This window comes from Mytilus californianus, unplaced genomic scaffold (assembly GCF_021869535.1).
Source record: "Mytilus californianus isolate M0D057914Y unplaced genomic scaffold, xbMytCali1.0.p SCAF_2, whole genome shotgun sequence".
NCBI classification, from domain to species: Eukaryota; Metazoa; Mollusca; class Bivalvia; order Mytilida; family Mytilidae; genus Mytilus; species Mytilus californianus.
Window position 1 is genome coordinate 67,073,023 of NW_026262668.1, and position 20,605 is coordinate 67,093,627.

Below are 20,605 nucleotides of genomic sequence, written 5' to 3' on the forward strand. Positions count from 1 at the left end.
GTGGCGTTCATTTGGCTGAACTAGTTAGTTTTCTCGTTTGAATTGTTTTACATTGTCATTTCGGGGCCTTTTATAGCTGACTGTGCTGTATGGGCTTTGCTCATTGTTGAAGGCCGTACAGTGACCTATAGTTGTTAATTTCTGTGTCATTTGGTCTCTTGTGGAGAGTTGTCTCATTGGCAATCATACCACTGTGGTGAATCAATCTAATATTGCGCGCTTACCGCAGAGCTATCCAAAAATTCTGGGGAGAATACTGCCACATCTTCTTTTTTATAGTATACATTATTGTTCAGGGGCCAGCTGAAGCTCGCCTCTAGGTGTAAGATTTTCTCCATGCGTTGAAGACCCATTGATGGACATGAGCTGTATTCTGCTCTTTGGTGGGTTGTTGTCTCTTTGACACAATCCCTGTTTCCATTCCCTATTCTAACTTTGGAAAACAAGATGGCTCACTGTAATTTATACAAGATAAATATTTCAATTGATTCAGGAGGGTTTTATAATTTAAAAAGACGTGTGTCAACAGCAAATTGTATCAAGTGCTGTCAAGTTCACTTCTAATTTCTAAGTTCATGTTGGCTAAGGAGGTGTCTCTCTTTTTTGACGTGATTTTTGGTTGGTATCTTCTCCCTTTTTTGTTATTACATGTATTATTGCTTTGTATGTCTTTTTCTTTTTCTATTTTTGTTTATGTTTATATTTTTAAAATCATGGTTTAATATGATACCCATTTCCTGAGGATTTGAGTACACCATTTCCTGAGGATTTGAGTACTGTTGATTCCTACTGTCAATAGCTGTAAAATTATTTAATGGATATATATAACAGAACAAACGTCAGGACAGTGAAAAGCTACATATAAAAATTGAGGTCATGAGACAAATTTTCTAAAATAGCATGTAAAAGAAAAATCATTTATTCAATAATTGTACTTGTTTTCATTGACAATCAATGTAAAATAAGTACCGAAAAATCATATGTTTTAGGGGGAATAGACTCTGGTACCAGTTTATATTGGCATGCTCAAACTTTTTGAATTAAATTATTACATAAGCATGTAAGATACATGAACATATGGATCAAATTGAATTAAAATTAGGACAGTGAAATCCGTTGGATTTAAAATTAATAAAAGAATATACATGTAATGCAAATTTTCATGGTCATTACATGGCTCTGATTACAAACATGTATCTAACTCATAACATGTTACATTTTAGTAGTTAAGTCAGCATATGCCTTTTCTATAATATTTTCAACAAATGTGTGCATACACTGCATAGAAACAATGTAATTTGTGTCCAGATAATCAATTTTATATGTAAAAAAAATTCTGGTTTTATATTTTTATCTTGCCTTGAAGAAGTCAGGGAGGCAAGACATAAGCATGCTATTTTCAGGTGTCTGTAGGGTTAAAGTTTGTGATTACCAGTACATGTAGGTTAGTTTAAGGGTAACCACTTGTGAAAATTCAGTGATATTTGGTATGCAGCTGTATTAGCATTGGCTCATCTTATTTCTATAAGAGATTATTTGATCCTATCAATCACCTCAGTCATGCACCATTGACTTTGAAACTTTTTCATAGTTTGCATGTTAAAGTTTGTGATAATATCAATTTATATGCTAATACAATTTATATGAGAGTTATGATGAGGCTCTAATATGAGCTTAAAAATTGTTTATGATTATTATTAAGGGATACAGTCTCACCTTCAGGGTGCATTATGTAAGTTTATTGTTGGCTTTCATCTTTTATTCCTATTTGAGGAACTATTTAATGTAGGAAACATTTATAAATGAAATATGTAAATGTATTAGCAATTGTAGTTTCATTATAAAAATAAGGAGACGAGGTATGATTGCCAATAAGACAACTATCCACCAAAGTTAAAATAAAGTGGATGTAAGCAATTATAGGCAACCGTACAGCCTTCAACAATGAGAAAAATCCATACCGTATAGTCGGCTATAAAAGGCCCCATCATGAAAAATATGAAACAATATATTCAATTGAGAAAATTAACGGCCTTATTTATAACAAAACAATTGTATTTTAACTGAATGTAAAAATTTCAGTTTCTTGATGGGTATATAAATTTGTAGAATAATTTAATGAGAAATTTGTGTTATTTCTGAAAAATTTGCTTACTTTAAATTCCTACACGTTTTTCTATTTTTCTTGGATGGTAAATAAGGTTAATATAAACATACCATGATAGATAATAATAATTCAGTTTATTACATTTATATCATGAATGACACCTTGGCCGTGGGATAAAAGTTTATTTACTTTAAAAATAATCTCATAAGTTAAAGCATAAATTTTACAAGGATTTTTAAAGAAAGCTTTTAGATATCAGGTAATATACATTGTACAATATATTTATTCTGTGAAACTGTTTTTAACAATGTCTATGTATTTATTTTGTGAAGATGCATATATTTAAACTACTTCTATGTTATTGCTGCTGTTTGTGGAATTTTTGTTGGTTAAATGTCTTATGGCATTTTCTGATGCAAATTCATGTGTCAAGAACAAATTAGATGGAAAGCCAATTAAAAAGATTTTTGCTAAGTACATGTCAACCAAGATCATGCCAGAAGTTGGAAATTTTTGAGAATGGGCAGAAAGTTTATTAGTAAAAGTCATTTACTTATACTGTCCCCTCAGAGAGGTATACATGTAGCCATGGCTTAATCACATGCAGAAACCATAAAGACTTACAAGTAGTGTACAAGCCGTTGGATTTAACCTTCCGCATTCCAACCAGTCAGGCTGTATAATTATTCTATTCTGTAGAACCAAATGAAAGCCTTTTAGCATGGGTCTTTACTCCTTGATAAGAGAAGTCCAAACAGGAACATATTCTATATGTTTTGTACTTTAGTCAAACATTTAGGTTTGCACTTGTTGATGGTACATGACTACTACATGCTGCCTTATATATCCTGATGTTGGATATCAACATGATCAGCATATACAATCAAGTTCTGTTCTAGTCTATTTCTCAAATCTATACTAATGATTAGCAATAGGGTTAATATATTTGGTGTATTGAATGATTGTAAGATGTACATGTGACATGTCTATCTGGCATGTTTCATTTGACCTTGACCTCAGTTTCATGGCTCATTGTTCAATGTTAATTTTTCAGGGTTTTGTCAGTTTATAAGATACTATTAGTATATAAGCAATAATTCAAGTACATTTGGTGAATGGAATGATTGTAAGGTGTACATGGCAGTGTGGCAGGGTTTATACCACATTGACCTCATTTTCATGGTTCATTGGTCAATGTGGTATGGTTTATTTCTCAGATACTAAAAGCAGTTTGGCCTCTATATTTAGTGTATGGAATGATTGTAAGGTGTACATGTCTGTCTGGCAGGTTGACCCCATTTTTATGGATCATTGATAATGTTAAGTTTATGTGATACTTGTAGTAAAACCTTCATATTACAGACTTTCAAGATAACTTCAATCATGGATATAAGTAAACCAGGTGAAACATTTCATCATGTGCACTCTTTTTTTAAGATAATAGAATTGTTTAAGTAATATGACAGGTATATTTGGTATATAAAATTATTGAAAGGTGTTTATGTCAGTCTGACAGAGTTCATCTGATCCTGACCCTATTTTCATTGATCATAAGTTTTCATGTCAGAATAGGTTTGTTTTTCAGATATTAAAAAAATGCATCAGTAATATGTCTATATAATGCTATAGTTATAGATTTAGTTTTTGTTTCTTTATGGTTGTTCCCTATTGTTCGAATTATTGCCATTGTCAACAGATTACTTGCTGTTCACAAGGTCATTTATGGCATGCCAAGGCATTTTATTGTAAGATGATTTTGAAATTGATTCATTTTTGTCTTGTCTTGATGGAGTCAAAAAGCGAAACATAGGTATGCTGTTTCGGGCGGCAGCAGCGTTGGTGGTGGCAGCGTTGTCAACAATGTTTTAGTTTGTGATTAGGTCAGTTTTATGGGGAACCAGTGTACTAGTGGTAGATCAATGATATTTGGTATGCAGTTTATAAACATTGGCACATATCATTTCCATGGCGATTATTTGGCCCCACTCCCTCAGTCACGGTTTATTGACTTTAAAACTTTTGCTTAGTTTACATGTTTTAGTTTGTGATTAGGTCAGTTTATAAGGAACATTTAGTGGAAGATCAATGATATTTGGTATGCAGTTGTATTAGCAATGGCACATCTCATTTCCATGGGGATTATTTTGCCCTGTACCATCAGTCATGGTTCATTGACTTTGAATATTTTGCATAACTTACATGTTTTAATTTCAACATTTGCATTTTACTATCAAAATAACAAAAAGGCGAGACATATCTCTGTGTTAACAGTTTATTTAATAACTTTTAAGTCATTGATTGCCCCTTTTATGGTCATTGAAAGTTTAGAGTGTTTCTTTAAAACCAGTACTTTTTGTAATCACATTCCACATAAAATATTTTCAGGTTATATTTCTTATGTAAGTGTTAAGATTTCAAGTAATTGCATGATATAAGCAATATCATGTTAAGACCAATAAATCATGCAATGATCACTGAAAGTATTGAATAATTTTATTGTGCATAAAACTGTAACCTTTTCTACACAGTATTTATAAAACTTATGATCAATTTAATACTAAAATGTTGTCGCAGACAATAGATACATGTATATATTTTCTTTGAATTAATAATGCATGATTGAAAAATAAATATTTGAAGTTTAATCAAAAATGCATTAGCAAGAAGGATATATTAGAAAATATAGATTTTAATTAAATCCTATTTCAGCAATATGAGAGCATGTATATGATATTACATATTTGATTAGCTAATATGTATACATAATTTTTTTTATAATAATGAAGGCTTGTCAGTGTGGAATAATTAATCATATCAAAAGGCATTGTGTAAAATTAAAAGGAGAAATGTTGTTCATTATAAATGAAGGTATGGCCAATATGTTACTTACAGAGGGGTAGGTATTAAAGAACAACTAATTAGACAAATCAAATAAGACTTTTAAAAAGGTACCAATTTTGATTCACAAATTAATTGTCTTTTTTCTATGAGTTGATCCCTTGGAAGGTTTAGATTTTGAAAGGAATTAATCTTGCAAATATTTATGGCATTATTAAAGTTTAATGAGGGGCAGTAGGAGGGGATGTCATCCCAAATTCCTAGAGAAATAAAACATTCTTGAATCCTGAAAAATTCATCTTTTATTCCTGAGTCCCAATAGGTGTAAATCCTGAATTCCCATGAAAATAAAAGCCCAATCCTGAATTCCTGCAAAAATAAAGGCCCAATTAATCCCAACATCTCGAAAAAAGGTCCTTCTGTCCCGCTTTAATGGAGACATTGCTACATTTGATCAGAGCAAATCTCTGTTTATATCAATTTGGAATATTTTATCCCAGTTGATTATTGTATCCTCTATGGTAATTTGACCCACCTGTTCAACATGTTTTAATGTTTATTGAAAATTTTTTGCAATGTTTTAATGATATCAATTGAAACAAGACTAGTTACCCAATAATTTTAAATTTATTTGTGTTTTATCAATTCTTCCATTTTTGTCCTTTAATTTGATAGCACACAATGTGACATGATAACAACTGAATTTACAGTATTTGCAAACGATAGTAAAATAAAGTAAGAGATTGATAATGGGGAGGACTTGAATTACTGAATTTTTTAAATAATTTTGAAAAAGAAAATGATAAAACTACTAACGAAAAAGGCATAGATATATAGTCCAATCTTTGTAAAAGAAAGATGTGGTATGATTGCCAATGAGACAACTCTCCACAAGAGACCAAATGACACAGAAATTAACAACTATAGGTCACCATACGGCCTTCAACAATGAGCAAAGCTCATACCGCACAGTCAGCTATAAAAGGCCCTGAAATGACAATGTAAAACAATTCAAACGAGAAAACTAACGGCCTAATTTATGTACAAAAAATGAACGAAAAACAAATATGTAACACATAAACAAACGACATTCACTGAATTACAGGCTCCTGACTTGGGACAGGCACATACATACAGTATGTGGCGGGGTTAAACATGTTAACGGGATCCCAACCCTCCCCCTAACCTCATCAGATGGATAATAATACAAGTACAAGTGGACGTGGCCGGGTACTTGTACATCCAAACAACAAAAAGACACTAAGTACAGATCTGAGAGTACTCGCAGTTACTGACAGCTAGTTCAAAGCCACTTAATTAACAACTAATAAAAAAAAATCATGCATCTAAGACTAAATTATCAATCCGTACACATCCAACATCCAATGGATTTAGTGTAAAGACGTCATAAACAGTCAGAGAAAAAACATGACCTTGTCACATGCTTGTGCAATGCCAAGATACAGGTATCGACAGATTGTAGAGCCATGAATGTGTATTTGTATTTAGCAATAATATTTAGTTTGCTTTTAATTTACTGATAACAAAATCAATATTAGTATCAATAAAAACAATATTTAATGATCTAATTATAGTGTTGAATTGGTAACCTTTTAGAATAAGTTTATTTAAAGGACAGTTCAGTACAGGACAAAGTCTACATCTTGCACGGACCAGGTGTGCAGTAATTATTTGTAAAACATAAAATTAAGAAACAGTTGAATATATAGGAACTCAGTCTATAAATCCAGATCTGGATATTGCTGTTTGTACCCACAGCAACACTGCCAATGATGTAGCACATGAGTTGTTTTTAACAAATATAGGAATACACAATACACATGATATGTTGTTTTGCACTATATATACAGCGAAAAAAAAGTAAGTCACCAAAGCATCATCACAGATAAGGGTAAAACTCTATGAAAACTAAGATAATAAATACATAAAGCTATCAGGCTTATCAATATACTTTCAATGAGGTATAAATTTGTATCATTGATTTTTATTCCAGTATCAATAAAAGTTTTGAAGATATCTATTCATGACAGAACCAAGATGAAGTAGTTGATGACAAGGAGTAAGATGAGTACAATTAAAGTACGTCCAATGGATGAACCTCCTGATGAACTGATGGAGCGGCCTGACAGTGTGGCAAGTCTACACTATGCAGAGGTAGCAGAGGTAGCCGAGGATGTTGGATCTGCTGTACCACAAGTAAGTGACAAATATAGATTCTTCTACTGTATCAAATGTGAAACAATATTCCTTTTCTTCAGAAAGTGAAATTTTCCAACTTAAAAACGAGAGGTGTACCCAACTTTTAAATATTTAGAATTTTAAATGTTGAGATTGGAGAAATATCCTATTACAAGAAATATGATGTTGAAATCTGTTTCGTAAATGAATTATAAACAACATATTGGAAATGGAATCTTTCCTTTCCAAAAGATTGTGTTCTAGTGCACTTTCTATGTCACATTATCAGACATGTTCACCATTTTGAGTGATGTCACAATAGCAAAAAAAAGGGAGACAAGAAAGTTTGACGTCATAATTGTAATTTTGACCAATTAAGAACAGGGATCAAGCGAACCACAAATAGATTAAAGAAAAAAAATCAACAGTTTTTAGAAAGTATAAATCAGCTAAGAATAATTTATAAAAGAATTCAAATATAGAAAAATTCAGTGACTGAACAACTCAATAAATCATGATACGGACATGAGTTAATTATCAGTGTTGTCACAAATTGAATAGTTTCGATATTTGAATTCTTTGATTAGTTATTCTTTTTATTACATTGTCTGGGTGTTTTAAGGGAAATTAAATAGATAATAAAAGGAACTATATTAATTTTTTTACGCATTCTCAATTAGTTTTGATGCAACGTCATCGCAATGTCTTGACAACACCTTTTGTTGTATGACATCAGAGTAGTGAAATTATCGGATTAATTCACGTGTTAAATTATCAGTTTTTATTTAACTGGGATCCGGAAATCACAGTAGTTCATTTCAACCAATGTAATGAGTTATCCCACATGAACCAAGTGAAAATTCCATGTGGGATGCCTGGTGAGGAGGAGCTAATGCTATAAATTATAAAGTGTGGACAAACAAACAGAAAACAGACACACTACTGTTTATAATTTTTGCAATGTCTTTATTGTTGCTAAGTGGCAACAGGATAGGTTTTACAAAAATAAAAAATTGCATTATAAATTTTGATAGCATTATTTGTATGCAGCATTTCCTTAAATCACAATAATTAATCTCTCATTTTTGTCATATGTTCAACAATCACAATGATTACCACAGGCAAACATTTCTGAATTTACAGTAATAAGTATGCATGCGCTGCTTCAAAAGTAAAAATATTGAATTAAGATATCATCTAAAAAGTCAACCAGAATAAGTATGAAAATTGATATTTTGATTACCATGGTCAAAAGCATAAAATCTATTTAATTGAGCTTGACATTTGGATATGCACAAATATTTATGTTGACCTTTGTGTCATTTAGTTGCTATTTAATTGACTAGACTCAACAAAATCTTTTATTTATATTGATAACAGATATGCACCTCTGAGAATGTATTGAGAAAAAAAACAAAAAAACAGACTATCATATAGATTGTATGATTTCCCACATAAATTCCAGAAAGTAATTGAGCATATTTATGAAAAATGGTTAAATGAACTGTCTACTCAGTATCTTTTGTTCAGAAAAATTGAATATGACATATTTACCTTTATGGTTAAGTAAGTGCATATGTATTGTTACCTTTTCAAAATCAATACATGTTCCCACAACTGTAATTATAAAAAAAAACTGATATTTTTTAGAAAATCATTAATATTACTGAACCATAGATTATATTCTTTGATCATTTGTTATCTATCACCTGTTAAACATTTGTTTTGAGAATGTATTGAGAAAATACCAATTATTATTATACATGTATAATCAAATTAATATAGAATATTTTATCATACATGTTACAAAACTAAGGGGGAAATCATGTGTGACCACATGATTGGTTTGTTGGAATTAAAGGGAAAATAATGGCAAATAAGGAATACCAGGACACAAAAAAGGGAAATGATTGAGATGTCATTTATATAACACATCCACAATAGAAAGACTCTTATGCTAGGATCCTTTTAAAATTGCTTTTCTATAGCAGAAGTAGATTTTTAGCTGAATATTACTATTTTAAGTGGTTAACTAGAAAAAACTTTTGTTGTCCTAGGGTAGAAGATATGTTTTAATGGAACTTTTCCTAACCATACAACTTTACACTTGATTTTCAAAGTTTTTTAGATAACACAATCATATCAATATATTCTTTAGCTAAAACTTACTTGAGTAAGATTTGGCCAGAGAAAAAATGTTTCTAGATCTTTATTCTTATCAACTTACATTTACTGCCTGTTTAATTTTTTTGAATGTCACATACATGTATGTGTTATTTAACGAAAAATTGTCTTTTGCAACCTGGTTACATCTTATTTCTATATTAGAAATGTTAACATTAATAAAGAAATATGAGCATAAGAGATCTGAGATATATGGGGTACATAAATGTAACTGCATGCAACCCAACAACACTAAACACATCTAGAAATTCCCAAGTCTACTGCACATTTAAAGAACATATTTATAAGGAAAAATTTTCTTATTATAAAATAATTCTACCTGAAAAAAGGAAATGGGGTTATGCTTAATAGAAAGCATCAACCTGAAGTAACTCTATATATTAAAAAGAGTAAATATTACAAACTTTCATGTAGCCCTTCTCCCCACCCAAAAAATCTTGAATGTCATTGAAATGTTTTAAAGGAGGATTAAGTATTGTACCACTAACAGAATTTTCAAGATGGTCCATGCCAGTAATCATGTCACTTAAAAGAAAGTTGGTCTTATTTATGCAGGAAAATATCACCAAGGGAAGATAATGAATTCTGGATTATTAATACTTTGGACCATAACAAAAACAATAATTTACACATTGTAATATTCTGTAAATTTATTTGCCTTCAAATGTGAGACATTTTAACTATAGGCTTTAATTAACAGGATGATATTAGTCCAGAGGCCAGGTGGATCAAAAGTAACATGAAAATGAGAAATTGTCGTTGCTTTGTAAAAAAAGATCCAGAGTCGTAAGTACAAAGACTATTTTTTCTTTTACCGTATATAAACTCATTCATTTCAACTAGCTGAAGAGCAACTGATAATTTTATAGTTGCTTACAACTCACAATGATTACAAAAAGTAAGAAAGATCTAAACTGTCAGACACTAAGACAAAAGATCTAAACTGTCAGACACTAAAATGAAAGGTCTAAAGACTCTAAACACATAGGCACTAAGACGAAAGATCTAATCTGTCAGTCATTAAGACAAAAGATCTTAACTGTCAGGCACTCAGACGAAAGATCTAAACTGTCAGGCACTTAAGACAAAAGATCTAAACTGGCAGGCACTAAGACAAAAGATCTAAACTGTCAAACACTAAGATGACAGATCTAAACTGTCAGGCATTTGGATGAAGGATCTAAACTATCAGGCACTTAGATGAAAGATCTAAACTATCAGGCATTTAGATGAAAGATCCAAACTGTCAGGCACTTAGACAAAAGATCTTAACTGTCAGACACTAAGAGGTGAGATCCAAACTGTCAGGCACTTAGAAGAAAGATCTACACTGTCAGGCACTTAGACCAAAGATTTAAACTGTCAGGCACTTAGACCAAAGATCTAAACTGTCAGTCACTAAGACAAAAATCAAAACTGTCAGGCACTAAGGCGAAAGATCTAAACTGTCAAGCACTTAGATGAAAGATCTAAATTGTCAGACACTAAGACGAAAGATCTAGACTGTCAGGCACTTAGATGAAAGATCTACACTGTCAGGCACTAAGATGAAAGATCTTAATTATCAGACACTTAGACAAAAGATCTAAACTGCCAGACACTAAGAAAAAAGATCCAAATTGTCAGGCACTGAGAAGAAAGATCTACACTGTCAGGCACTAAAACCAAAGATTTAAACTGTCAGGCACTTAGACAAAAGATCTAAACTGTCACGCACTAAGATGAAAGATCTTAACTGTCAGGCACTTGGATGAAAGATCTAAAATGTCTGCACTTATATGAAAGATCAAAATTGTCAGACATTTAGATTAAAGATCTAAACTGTCAGGCACTAAGATGAAAGATCTTAACTGTCAGACACTAAGACAAAAGATTTCAACTGTCAGGCACTTTAACCAAAGATTTAAACTGTCAGGCACTTAGACAAAAGCTCTAAACTGTCAGGCACTAAGACAAAAGATCTAAACTGTCAGATACTTATTAGAAGAAAGATCTAAACTGTCAGGCACTTAGACAAAAGATCTTAACTGTTAGGCACTTAGACAAAAAAATATATTGATTTTGGTGTATGGAATGAATGTACAGTGTACATTTTTGTCTGGCAGGTTTAATCTGACCTTAACTTCATTTTAATGGTTAATTGGTTTAAGTAAAGTCTGTTTCTCAGATACTATAAGCAATATGTTAACCATTTGTCATATGGAATAATTGTGAAGTGTAAATGTAAATTGACCTCATTTGTAAACATGAATCAATGATATTTATAGGTTTCATAATGATTGAGAATTGGATATCTCTTGATATCAACTTGAGTTATTTAATTTCAATATAATAATAGATGAGTCTATGAAATAACGAGAGTTGATATCAAGTGATATTCATTTCCCACGAGTTGTTAAACCTATTTCTCTTATGGTCTTATGCTTTCATTGTGTTAATCAAAAAATTCAGTGAACTGTTGATCTAGTCTTTTACAAATACCAGTATGATGTCATATGTCCTGTTCCGGCAAAACTTTTAACATCAGACATTTTAAAACTTTCTGTACGCTTCAGAATGTAATAAAATTTGATGAAAAGAAAATTTTATGGTGAAAAGTGTATTTTGTATATTATTAAAAAAATCACATATGTCCATTGCCATGGACAAACTGTACATTGTTGTTACCTTGGAAAGTCATCAATGACCTAAAGAATGGCCAGTGTAAATGTTGTAATATCATCTCATGATACTGTGTAAGCCAATCAAATTAATACACTTTTGTATTACTTTTACGTGTCACAGTCTGTGCAATTTGATATGAGAAATATCTCTTCGTGCAAGAAATAGATAACAGGCCACAACCATAAGAGAATATTAATTTTATGTTATACTTGCAAGACTTTCACCATAATTTCAATCATGATTGATGAAAGAGGTGAGATATTCTATCATGTGCACTCTTGTTAACTATCTTCATTAGAAACATGATAAAGGAACCATGTGATTTCTAAAAACAGAAATTTGTCTTTTATGTTATGCTTGTTTTTTGTTGTTGTTGTATTTTCAACTGGTAGAACATCCCATTTTTGTCTCGCCTTGACGGAGTCAAAAAGCAAGACATAGGTATACTGTTGTCGGCAGTGGCGGCGGCGACGTCGGCGGCGGCATCAACAATGTATTAGTTTGTGATTAGGTCTAGTTCATGGTGAACCACAAGTGGTAGGTCAATGATATTTGGTATGCAGTTGTATTAGCATTGGCACATCTCATTACAATGGAGATTATTTGGCCCCGCCCCCTCAGTCAAGGTCTATTGACTTTGAAACTTTTGCTTTGTTTTCATGTATTAGTTTGTGATTAGGTCAGTTCAAGGGGAACCTTTAGTGGTAGGTCAATGATAATTGGTATGCAGTTGTATAAGCATTAGCACATCTCATTTCCATGGAGAATATTTGGTCCAGCCCCCTCAGTCATGGTCGATTGACTTTGAAACTTTTGCTTAGTTTACATGTATTAGTTTGTGATTACATCAGTTTAAGATGAACCGCTAATGTTAAGTCAATGATATTTGGTATGCAAATATATTGGCATTTGCAAGTCTCGTTTCCATGGATTATATAGCCCCAACCCCTCATCATCGTTCATTGACTTTGAAACTTTTACATAGTTTACAAGGCAATGTTTGTGTTTAGGTTTGTTGAAAGGGAACGACTTATGATGAGTCTATGGTATTTGGAATACAGTTGTATTAGCATTGGCACATCTCATTTCCATGGAGATTGTTTTGCCATGTACCTTCAGTATGTTCTTTGACTTTGAATATTTGCATAACTTACATGTTAAAGTATTGCTATTTTAATTTCAACATTTGCCTTATCAAATGTACAAAAAGGCGAGACATATCTCTGTGTTAACAGTTTATTTAATGTATATTCTTGTCTAAAGTAAGTATTGAATTATCATTTTTTTTTTGTAGTTAGATATTTTAATTGTAAAACAACAAACTTTACAATAGATACAAATTAATTCAATGTTTGATAAATTAATTTATAAAGGACACTTCCTCCAGTTAAACCTCAGGGCAGACAAATTGATGGGAGGTAAGATTTTTGAAACCACACGAGAGGCTTTTTTTTGGCGATAACAAGATTTATCCACTTCTAAATAAAATCTTTTATCATTTTAGGCAAGACTTCCTTTTGAACCCCCTCAAGTATGTCTATGCTTATTCCATCAACAGAAGGGTGTTCAAAGGGAAGTCTTTCCACATTAATTTTTTGAAGATAAACAATAAACCAGTGAAACTCACAACTCATTTAAAAAATTCTATATGAGATGTTGGTAATATAAAAGAGTTTTCTTCATTTGTGATTGAGAAAAAAAGTTATTTGAAGTAATTTTTCTTCAGAAATCTTAACCATGGTTTAAAATTTCTCAAACTGCTTTTTCAGAAAATAATATTAAGAAAATCTTTAACTAGCCATATTATACAATTTAAAAAAAACATTTATACAGGAGTAAAACTTGTTAAACCCTATTTGTCATTCAAGATCAAGTTACATTGAATGGGTTATGTCACAGATTTTGGCTCCTTGAACTTTAACTGAAAATCTAAGATAACGCATTTATCTCTTTTATTTTCTGGAATATTACCGACCGAATTCTTTCAAAATAGGTGAACATTTGTATAAAGGCAGATAGAACGGCCGAAAAACATTATTAAATTTGATTTAAAATCATCAAATTTCCTATTTTCAATCCATAGATTTTTCTTAAAAAACTATATGTTGTTGGTACAAAAATTTCCATTTTAATGATGTAAAATAATAATTGGGTCACTGAATTTAATGGTATACATCATTCAAACTTGAAAGTGGTGTACTAGGTGAAAAAATACCACAAAAAGTTGAAGTAATTGTAACCTCATCCCATTGTAGGCGAAAAAGTAGATTTTTGATGTTTTTCACTTCTAAAAAGGTGACAAATGGGTTAATACACCAAAAACAAAGTAGGTGATCATATGATTATTTTATATCATTAAAAAGGAAATTTATGTATCAGCAACATATAGTTATTTAAGAAAAATCTATGGATTTGAAATTGGAGATTTGATGATTTTAATAAAAATTTATGAACATTTGCCGATTTTTATGTGCTTTCTATATAAATGTTCACCTATTTCAAAGAATTGAATAGTAATATTTCAGAAAAAAAAAAGATAAAGGCATTATTTTTTTTGATTTTCTGATATAATTTAGCGAACCAAAGTTGTTTGCCAAATTTTACCAAAATCTGTGAAATAGCCCATTTACTATTCCTTGACATTAAAACAAGTTACTGACACTTAACAAACCATCTCTGACATTGAAATTATACATGTATGTTTAATGAAACAGTGAACGCAAATTCTTCAATGCAGTTATTTTTTAAAAATACATCACACATGTAACTCAGTCAATCTAATTTGTTTAGCTTTCTTACTGGAATTTTAGAAATCAAAATCCATTAATGTGGTTGGTAAATCTATATTCTTGAATGCCTACCATTCAACCATGTCACTGTAATGCTTTGATTATTGTTGCATACTTAGTGTGTAAAATATGCTTTCATCTACTTCTTGCTAGTTTATGATTGATTGGATTTACTGAAGGAATGCTCATATAATATTCCAAATTTATATAGGTTGTGCATGTACAACTTATCTGTCAGAACTCTTTTTATTTACTTTTAGACATGAATCTTATTGTACCTCTTTGCTGCAGTACCCCATAGTAACACATAGGGTTGGAATTAAAAAAAAAATGTATCTATATTGAGCTGTAATATGTATCAATACTAGGCTTATTGGTAGCACTCACTTAAGTTTCAGTAAAAGCTTATCCTATAGGGTTTATGCATGAAAGAGGTCACATATATGTTTTTGTCTATATAAGTTCTGTTAATTCAGTTTTTGGGTTGGCTTTATAAATATGTAAACTGGAAAACACATGATTCTTTCATTTGTTAAAACCAATTTTGTTCATTTAATTACTGTAAACCAACAAAATTTTTGTGAAAGATTTATTTTCATGACTATCTCTAAGATGAAAAAGAATGTGAATATAAAACATTGTGAATATGTAATACTTCAATCATCTCTTATATAAATACATCAAGCAAATAGAAAATAAGTAAAATTCATTGCCACAAATTCAGCTAGAAACACGAAAATAAAGTTTCCGCAAAAATAAGTTGGTTTACAGTATCTATAGTGTTATTGTTTAATATCTGTATAGTATTCCTTGTAAGTTATTGCTTTAATAAATGAATTAGACATTTAGCTATATAATTAGAATATATGGAAAGTGGAATTTGCTGAAATTCAATTCTGTAGCCCGGTGAGATGCATTGAATGCACGCATATGATAGTTATTGCAAGTTTTGTATATATCCTTGATACTTTTCATGGGTGAAAAAATACAAAGGCGATGGTTTTTGTTTTTTAGCTCACCTGGCCTGAAGGGCCAAGTGAGCTTTTCTCATCACTTGGCGTCCGTCGTCCGTCGTCTGTCGTCGTTAGCTTTTTACAAAAATCTTCTCCTCTGAAACCACTGAGCCAAATTTAACCAAACTTGGCCACAATCATCATTAGGGTATCTAGTTTAAAAAATGTGTCCGATGACCCCGCCAACCAACCAAGATGGCCGCCATGGCTAAAAATAGAACATAGGGGTAAAATGTAGATTTTGGCTTATATCTCTGAAACCAAAGCATTTAGAGTAAATCTGACATGGGTAAAACTGATTATCAGGTCAAGATCTATCTGCCCTGAAATTTTCGGACAAATCTGACAACCTGTTGATGGGTTGCTGCCCCTGAATTGGTAATTTTAAGGAAATTTTGCAGTTTTTGTTTATTATCTTGAATATTATTATACATTTTGTAAATAGAGATAAATGTAAACAGCAATAATTTTCAGCAAAGTAAGACCTACAAATAAGTTGTCATGATCAAAATTGTCAGTCGACCCCTTTAGGAGTTATAGCCCTTAATAGACAATTTTTAACAATTTTTTGTAAATTTTAGTAATCTTTTACAAAAATCTTCTTCTCTGAAACTACTTAGACAAATTTAACCATACTTGGCCATAATCATTATTAGGGTATCTAGTTTAAAAAATTTGTCCGATGACCCCGCCTTCCAACCATCATGGCCGACTTGGTTAAAAATAGAACATAGGGGTGAAATGCAGTTTTTGGTTTATATCTCTGAAACTAAAGCATTAAGGGCAAATTTGACAGGTGGCAAAAATGTTCATCAGATTTAGATTTATCTGCCCTGAAATTTTCAGACGAATCCGATAACCTGTTGTTGGGTTGCTGCCCCTGAGTTAGTAATTTTACAAAAAATTTGCAGTTTTTTGTTATTATCTTAGATATCATTATAATATCTAATATCTAATACTATTAATTATGATTTTAACCTTATTTTACATGATTTCCAAAGCATCAGTAAATACAGGTGAGCGACACAGGCTCTTGAGAGCCTCTAGTTTATAATTAATGTGTACATCCAATTTGAACTAAAATAGTCATTTTCATTTCTTTCTGCGTTTAATAATTTTCTCAAGATGCCATTCTATGTATATAGATATTTAAAATTTTTGAATGGCATATATGCATGGTAAACAGAACATCTGTATTCCTGATTCTTACTACATAGTTGTACTTAGCTAATAGATATGATAAATACTACATGTATCTTGTTAAACAAAGGATCAAATAAAGACAGTTATCTCCCATTTAACTGAATTTTAGTTAAGGATGCCTTTTGGAGTACTCTTGATGTCTTCAACTGCAAGCAATCCACAAGCCAATTCTAAAAAAATGGTTGATTCAGTGACTAAGTTTTACATCTTAGTTAACATATGAGTTCAGTATAAATCAGATACTGAGTGGCCTAAACCATATTACCTACCATTAATGCGTCTTGGGGAGTATAACAGCTTCTAATCAAAAGTAGGCTACTTTCCCTGCTATATTGACTTACACGTTACTGACCTATATTAAGGTTTTACATTCTGGATCAGATCTCTGATACTATGTGACCAACAGTCATATCAATGAATGTATGGATGTGTGTTGGAGAGTATAGCAGCATCTTATAACATTTAATGGTTTAGAGACTTATATTAAATTTTGTATCTAACTTCCCATCTCAAAAAATAAGTGACCTGCAGTAATATAACTACTTCGTGTTAGACAGCAGGTAGGGGAGTTCGCCAGGCATCTTACAAAATGAAGGTCAATAGCCTATATTCTGCGATTTACTGACTTTTTATAAGTTTTATGTCTCAAATATTAAGATATCTACAATTGAAAACTTGGCATATTTAAAAATAATAAAGATTGGTTTTATATCACAAATATTAGTGGACGACAATCATAACTTTTGCTGATAGATGGATGTAGAGAAATATAGCAGTATTCCACAAAAATGTGTCACCTGGGCTGACCTATATTTTACACTTCATTTAGAAGTACATTTTCATTCATCAGATGCTAGATACATTCACTTTAGTCAAGCCAAATTAAATATACATGTTGATTTTGAAGAAAATTGTGTCCATTGTGTTTTTGTTAACAATTATAATTTTGACTGAAACTGATAACTTGGAAATGGTAAAGTCAAACCAGGACAATTATTATTTCATGCCAGTAGCTTGATTTCAGCCTCTAAATTTTTTTGTGGACGTTTTAGATGACGTTGGAAGATTTCAACAAAATCAAAAGAAATTCTGACATTTCTTAATCAGATTGTCAGAATCGTATGACATATGAATTTAGACATGCTAAAAGGTTCTCGGTTGCTTCTGTGAAAAATACAAACCATTGATTTAATGTAAAAAGTTTTTATATAGTTTTTAAATGGTATTATAGTTACATATAAATGTAGAAATGATTGATATTTTACAGAACCCTCACCAATGACTGCCTATGTGAATGTGGCTACAAGAAGGTAGATCATATGTTACCCTTAAAATTCAGCCATGATAATGAGTGGAGTGTAGACAAAAATACAACAACTTCACCAACCAATACATTTGGAGAAATAGAGTTCATAGGTCATGGAGACAATGAAAGGAAGGTATTTGAAAATTTAGAAATAAGGATAAAACAGTTAGTTATTACTTATCTTTCCAGTATGATATTGCCTTCATTAGTTTTTATTATCCCTTTATGGTTAGAATACTTGCAGTTTCAAATATTTATTGAAGCAAATTGTTGAAATCTTAGGTGATTGCTTTGATTTTACAAATGTGCATTGCAGAGATATCATGCATATTGCAGACACAACAATTTCTAGTTCGAATTTTACATTATTGTGTGCTGAATGGTTTATGCATTTGGGTAATTGTTTGATGGGGGCATAACCTTTATATATTTGCAAACAGCTTCAATTCTGAAATAACTAAATACATCTATAAATAAATGGAGAATGTGTCCATGGGACAAAGATGATGCCCCTGCTTGCATATAACGTTAAAAGGGGCATAACTCAAGAACAGCAAAAGTGACGTCACCCAAATTCTAAATTGATCTGTATTTTGTGGTAATAAGCAATCTGTATAAGTTTCATAACATTTGGTTGAGGAAAACTTAAGTTAGAGAATGGAAACCAATTTTTGGACGTCGGTACGGACGGATGTACGGACCGACTAGGGTAAAACTTAATGCCCCCTCCAGTGACAGTAGGGGCATAAAAAACTACATAGATTTTTAAAAATTAGTTAAGAACTGAACTAGCAGTTAATTTGGATATGGTTATAAGGCATAATATCAAATGTTATTTTTGAACATATTTAGATTCAACTAACACATTAAACTTCAACACAATTTATGCTTTTAATTTTGCAATTTCTGTTGATTTGTACCTTTTCTTTCCAAAGAACCTTATATAATTTCAGTTTGTTAGAGTTGATGTGAATACAAGCATGGAAAAGATGGAACAACTGATGATGAATGTATGGGGTTTACAGAAACCAAATCTTCTGATATCCGTAACAGGCGGAGCTAACTTCTTCAATATGAAGACTAAACTGAAACAGGCTTTCCGATTTGGTCTTATGAAAGCTGCCAGAAGTACAGGTAGAACAGACAAAACATTTTATTGCTCTCAGTCTCTTTCTAGATGGGGAATTTGAAAGCTGTCACTAAGTTTTCTGTCCTAGGTTTTTTTCCACATAGGTATCTAAACCAACATAAAAATAAAGTTACGGGTCTTCTTATTTCAATAAAAGACATTCTTAATGTCAAAAAGTGGCAGCTTATGTTTATTTCAATTATGTATTTATGTATTAATACTGCAAAATTCTCATTAAGTGATAAAGTATTAAGTTAGTTCAAAGTCTTGATACCTCTATTAGCATGTTACAAATGATATATTGATAAATAAGTTTTTGACGCCAGTGAATAGTATACTTAATATTCTCCATTCTCTCTTTTGGAAGATACAGTTGATTACAGTTTAAACATCCTTGTTGTTTTTTTTCGCAACCTTTCAATATCGAGTTGTTACATATTTTGATGTTTGTAATTCCATTTGACTTTATAATACCACCATTATCTTTGTAAAGCCACACAATAGATGGGCAAGCTATATTTGTAAATTAAGTTTTGGTGTATATTTGTTTTCTAGAATGATTACATTAAAAAATGATTTTCAGTTTTGAGCTTAAGATTTGATGTATAAAAGTCATAATGGAAAGAAATGAAAAAAAAGAATACTGTAAAAATGATGAACTAACAAGCCATTTTCTTGCTTATCTCAAGGTGCATGGATTGTGACAGGAGGAACTAATACTGGTGTCATGAAACATGTAGGAGAGGCTGTAAGAGATTATGGTCTCACATCTACCACAGGGGCACCAGTTGTTGCTATAGGTGTTGCAACTTGGGGATGTATACATAAAAAGAAAGATTTAATCAGTCGAGATGTAAGCTTTTGTATAGTGTTCTTATAGATCTTACACTGACATCAGAACAAACAGATTATAATTTCAACTGGTCTAAGAAAATTTACTTTTGAAAATTCACTTTGAATTGTATATTTGTTAATCTTTGCTATTAAATACATTGTTTAAACACTGTGGATTCAATTATTAATGTGTGTACCAATTTTTATGGATTGAGGGGAAATTGCAATTTCATAGTTTTGCTAAAACAAGCTTACAGAAAAAAAATCACCTATACCCTTAGAATCCTGGAGAATTGGTATCCCATGTATAATAATGAATACACAGTAACTGCCTGTAGT

General features: G+C 31.4%; 1 protein-coding gene across 8 annotated transcripts in view; it reads left to right on the forward strand.

The window, feature by feature from the left end:
* The window catches only part of LOC127728027 (transient receptor potential cation channel subfamily M member-like 2), a 94,569-nt gene that overhangs the window by 3,971 nt on the left and 69,993 nt on the right, over positions 1-20,605 (forward strand). For 7 of the 8 annotated variants that reach the window (XR_007993980.1, XM_052235178.1, XM_052235176.1 and 4 more), the window contains exons 2-7: positions 6,960-7,162; positions 10,029-10,114; positions 13,366-13,410; positions 18,265-18,436; positions 19,257-19,437; positions 20,122-20,285. Coding sequence is in view for 7 of the 8 variants with exons in the window: in XM_052235178.1 (XP_052091138.1) it covers positions 7,016-7,162; positions 10,029-10,114; positions 13,366-13,410; positions 18,265-18,436; positions 19,257-19,437; positions 20,122-20,285 (795 nt within the window). In the remaining variant the exon portion in view is untranslated. The remainder of the gene's footprint in view (positions 1-6,959; positions 7,163-10,028; positions 10,115-13,365; positions 13,411-18,264; positions 18,437-19,256; positions 19,438-20,121; positions 20,286-20,605) is intronic. The other variant, XM_052235181.1, reaches the window with a different exon arrangement.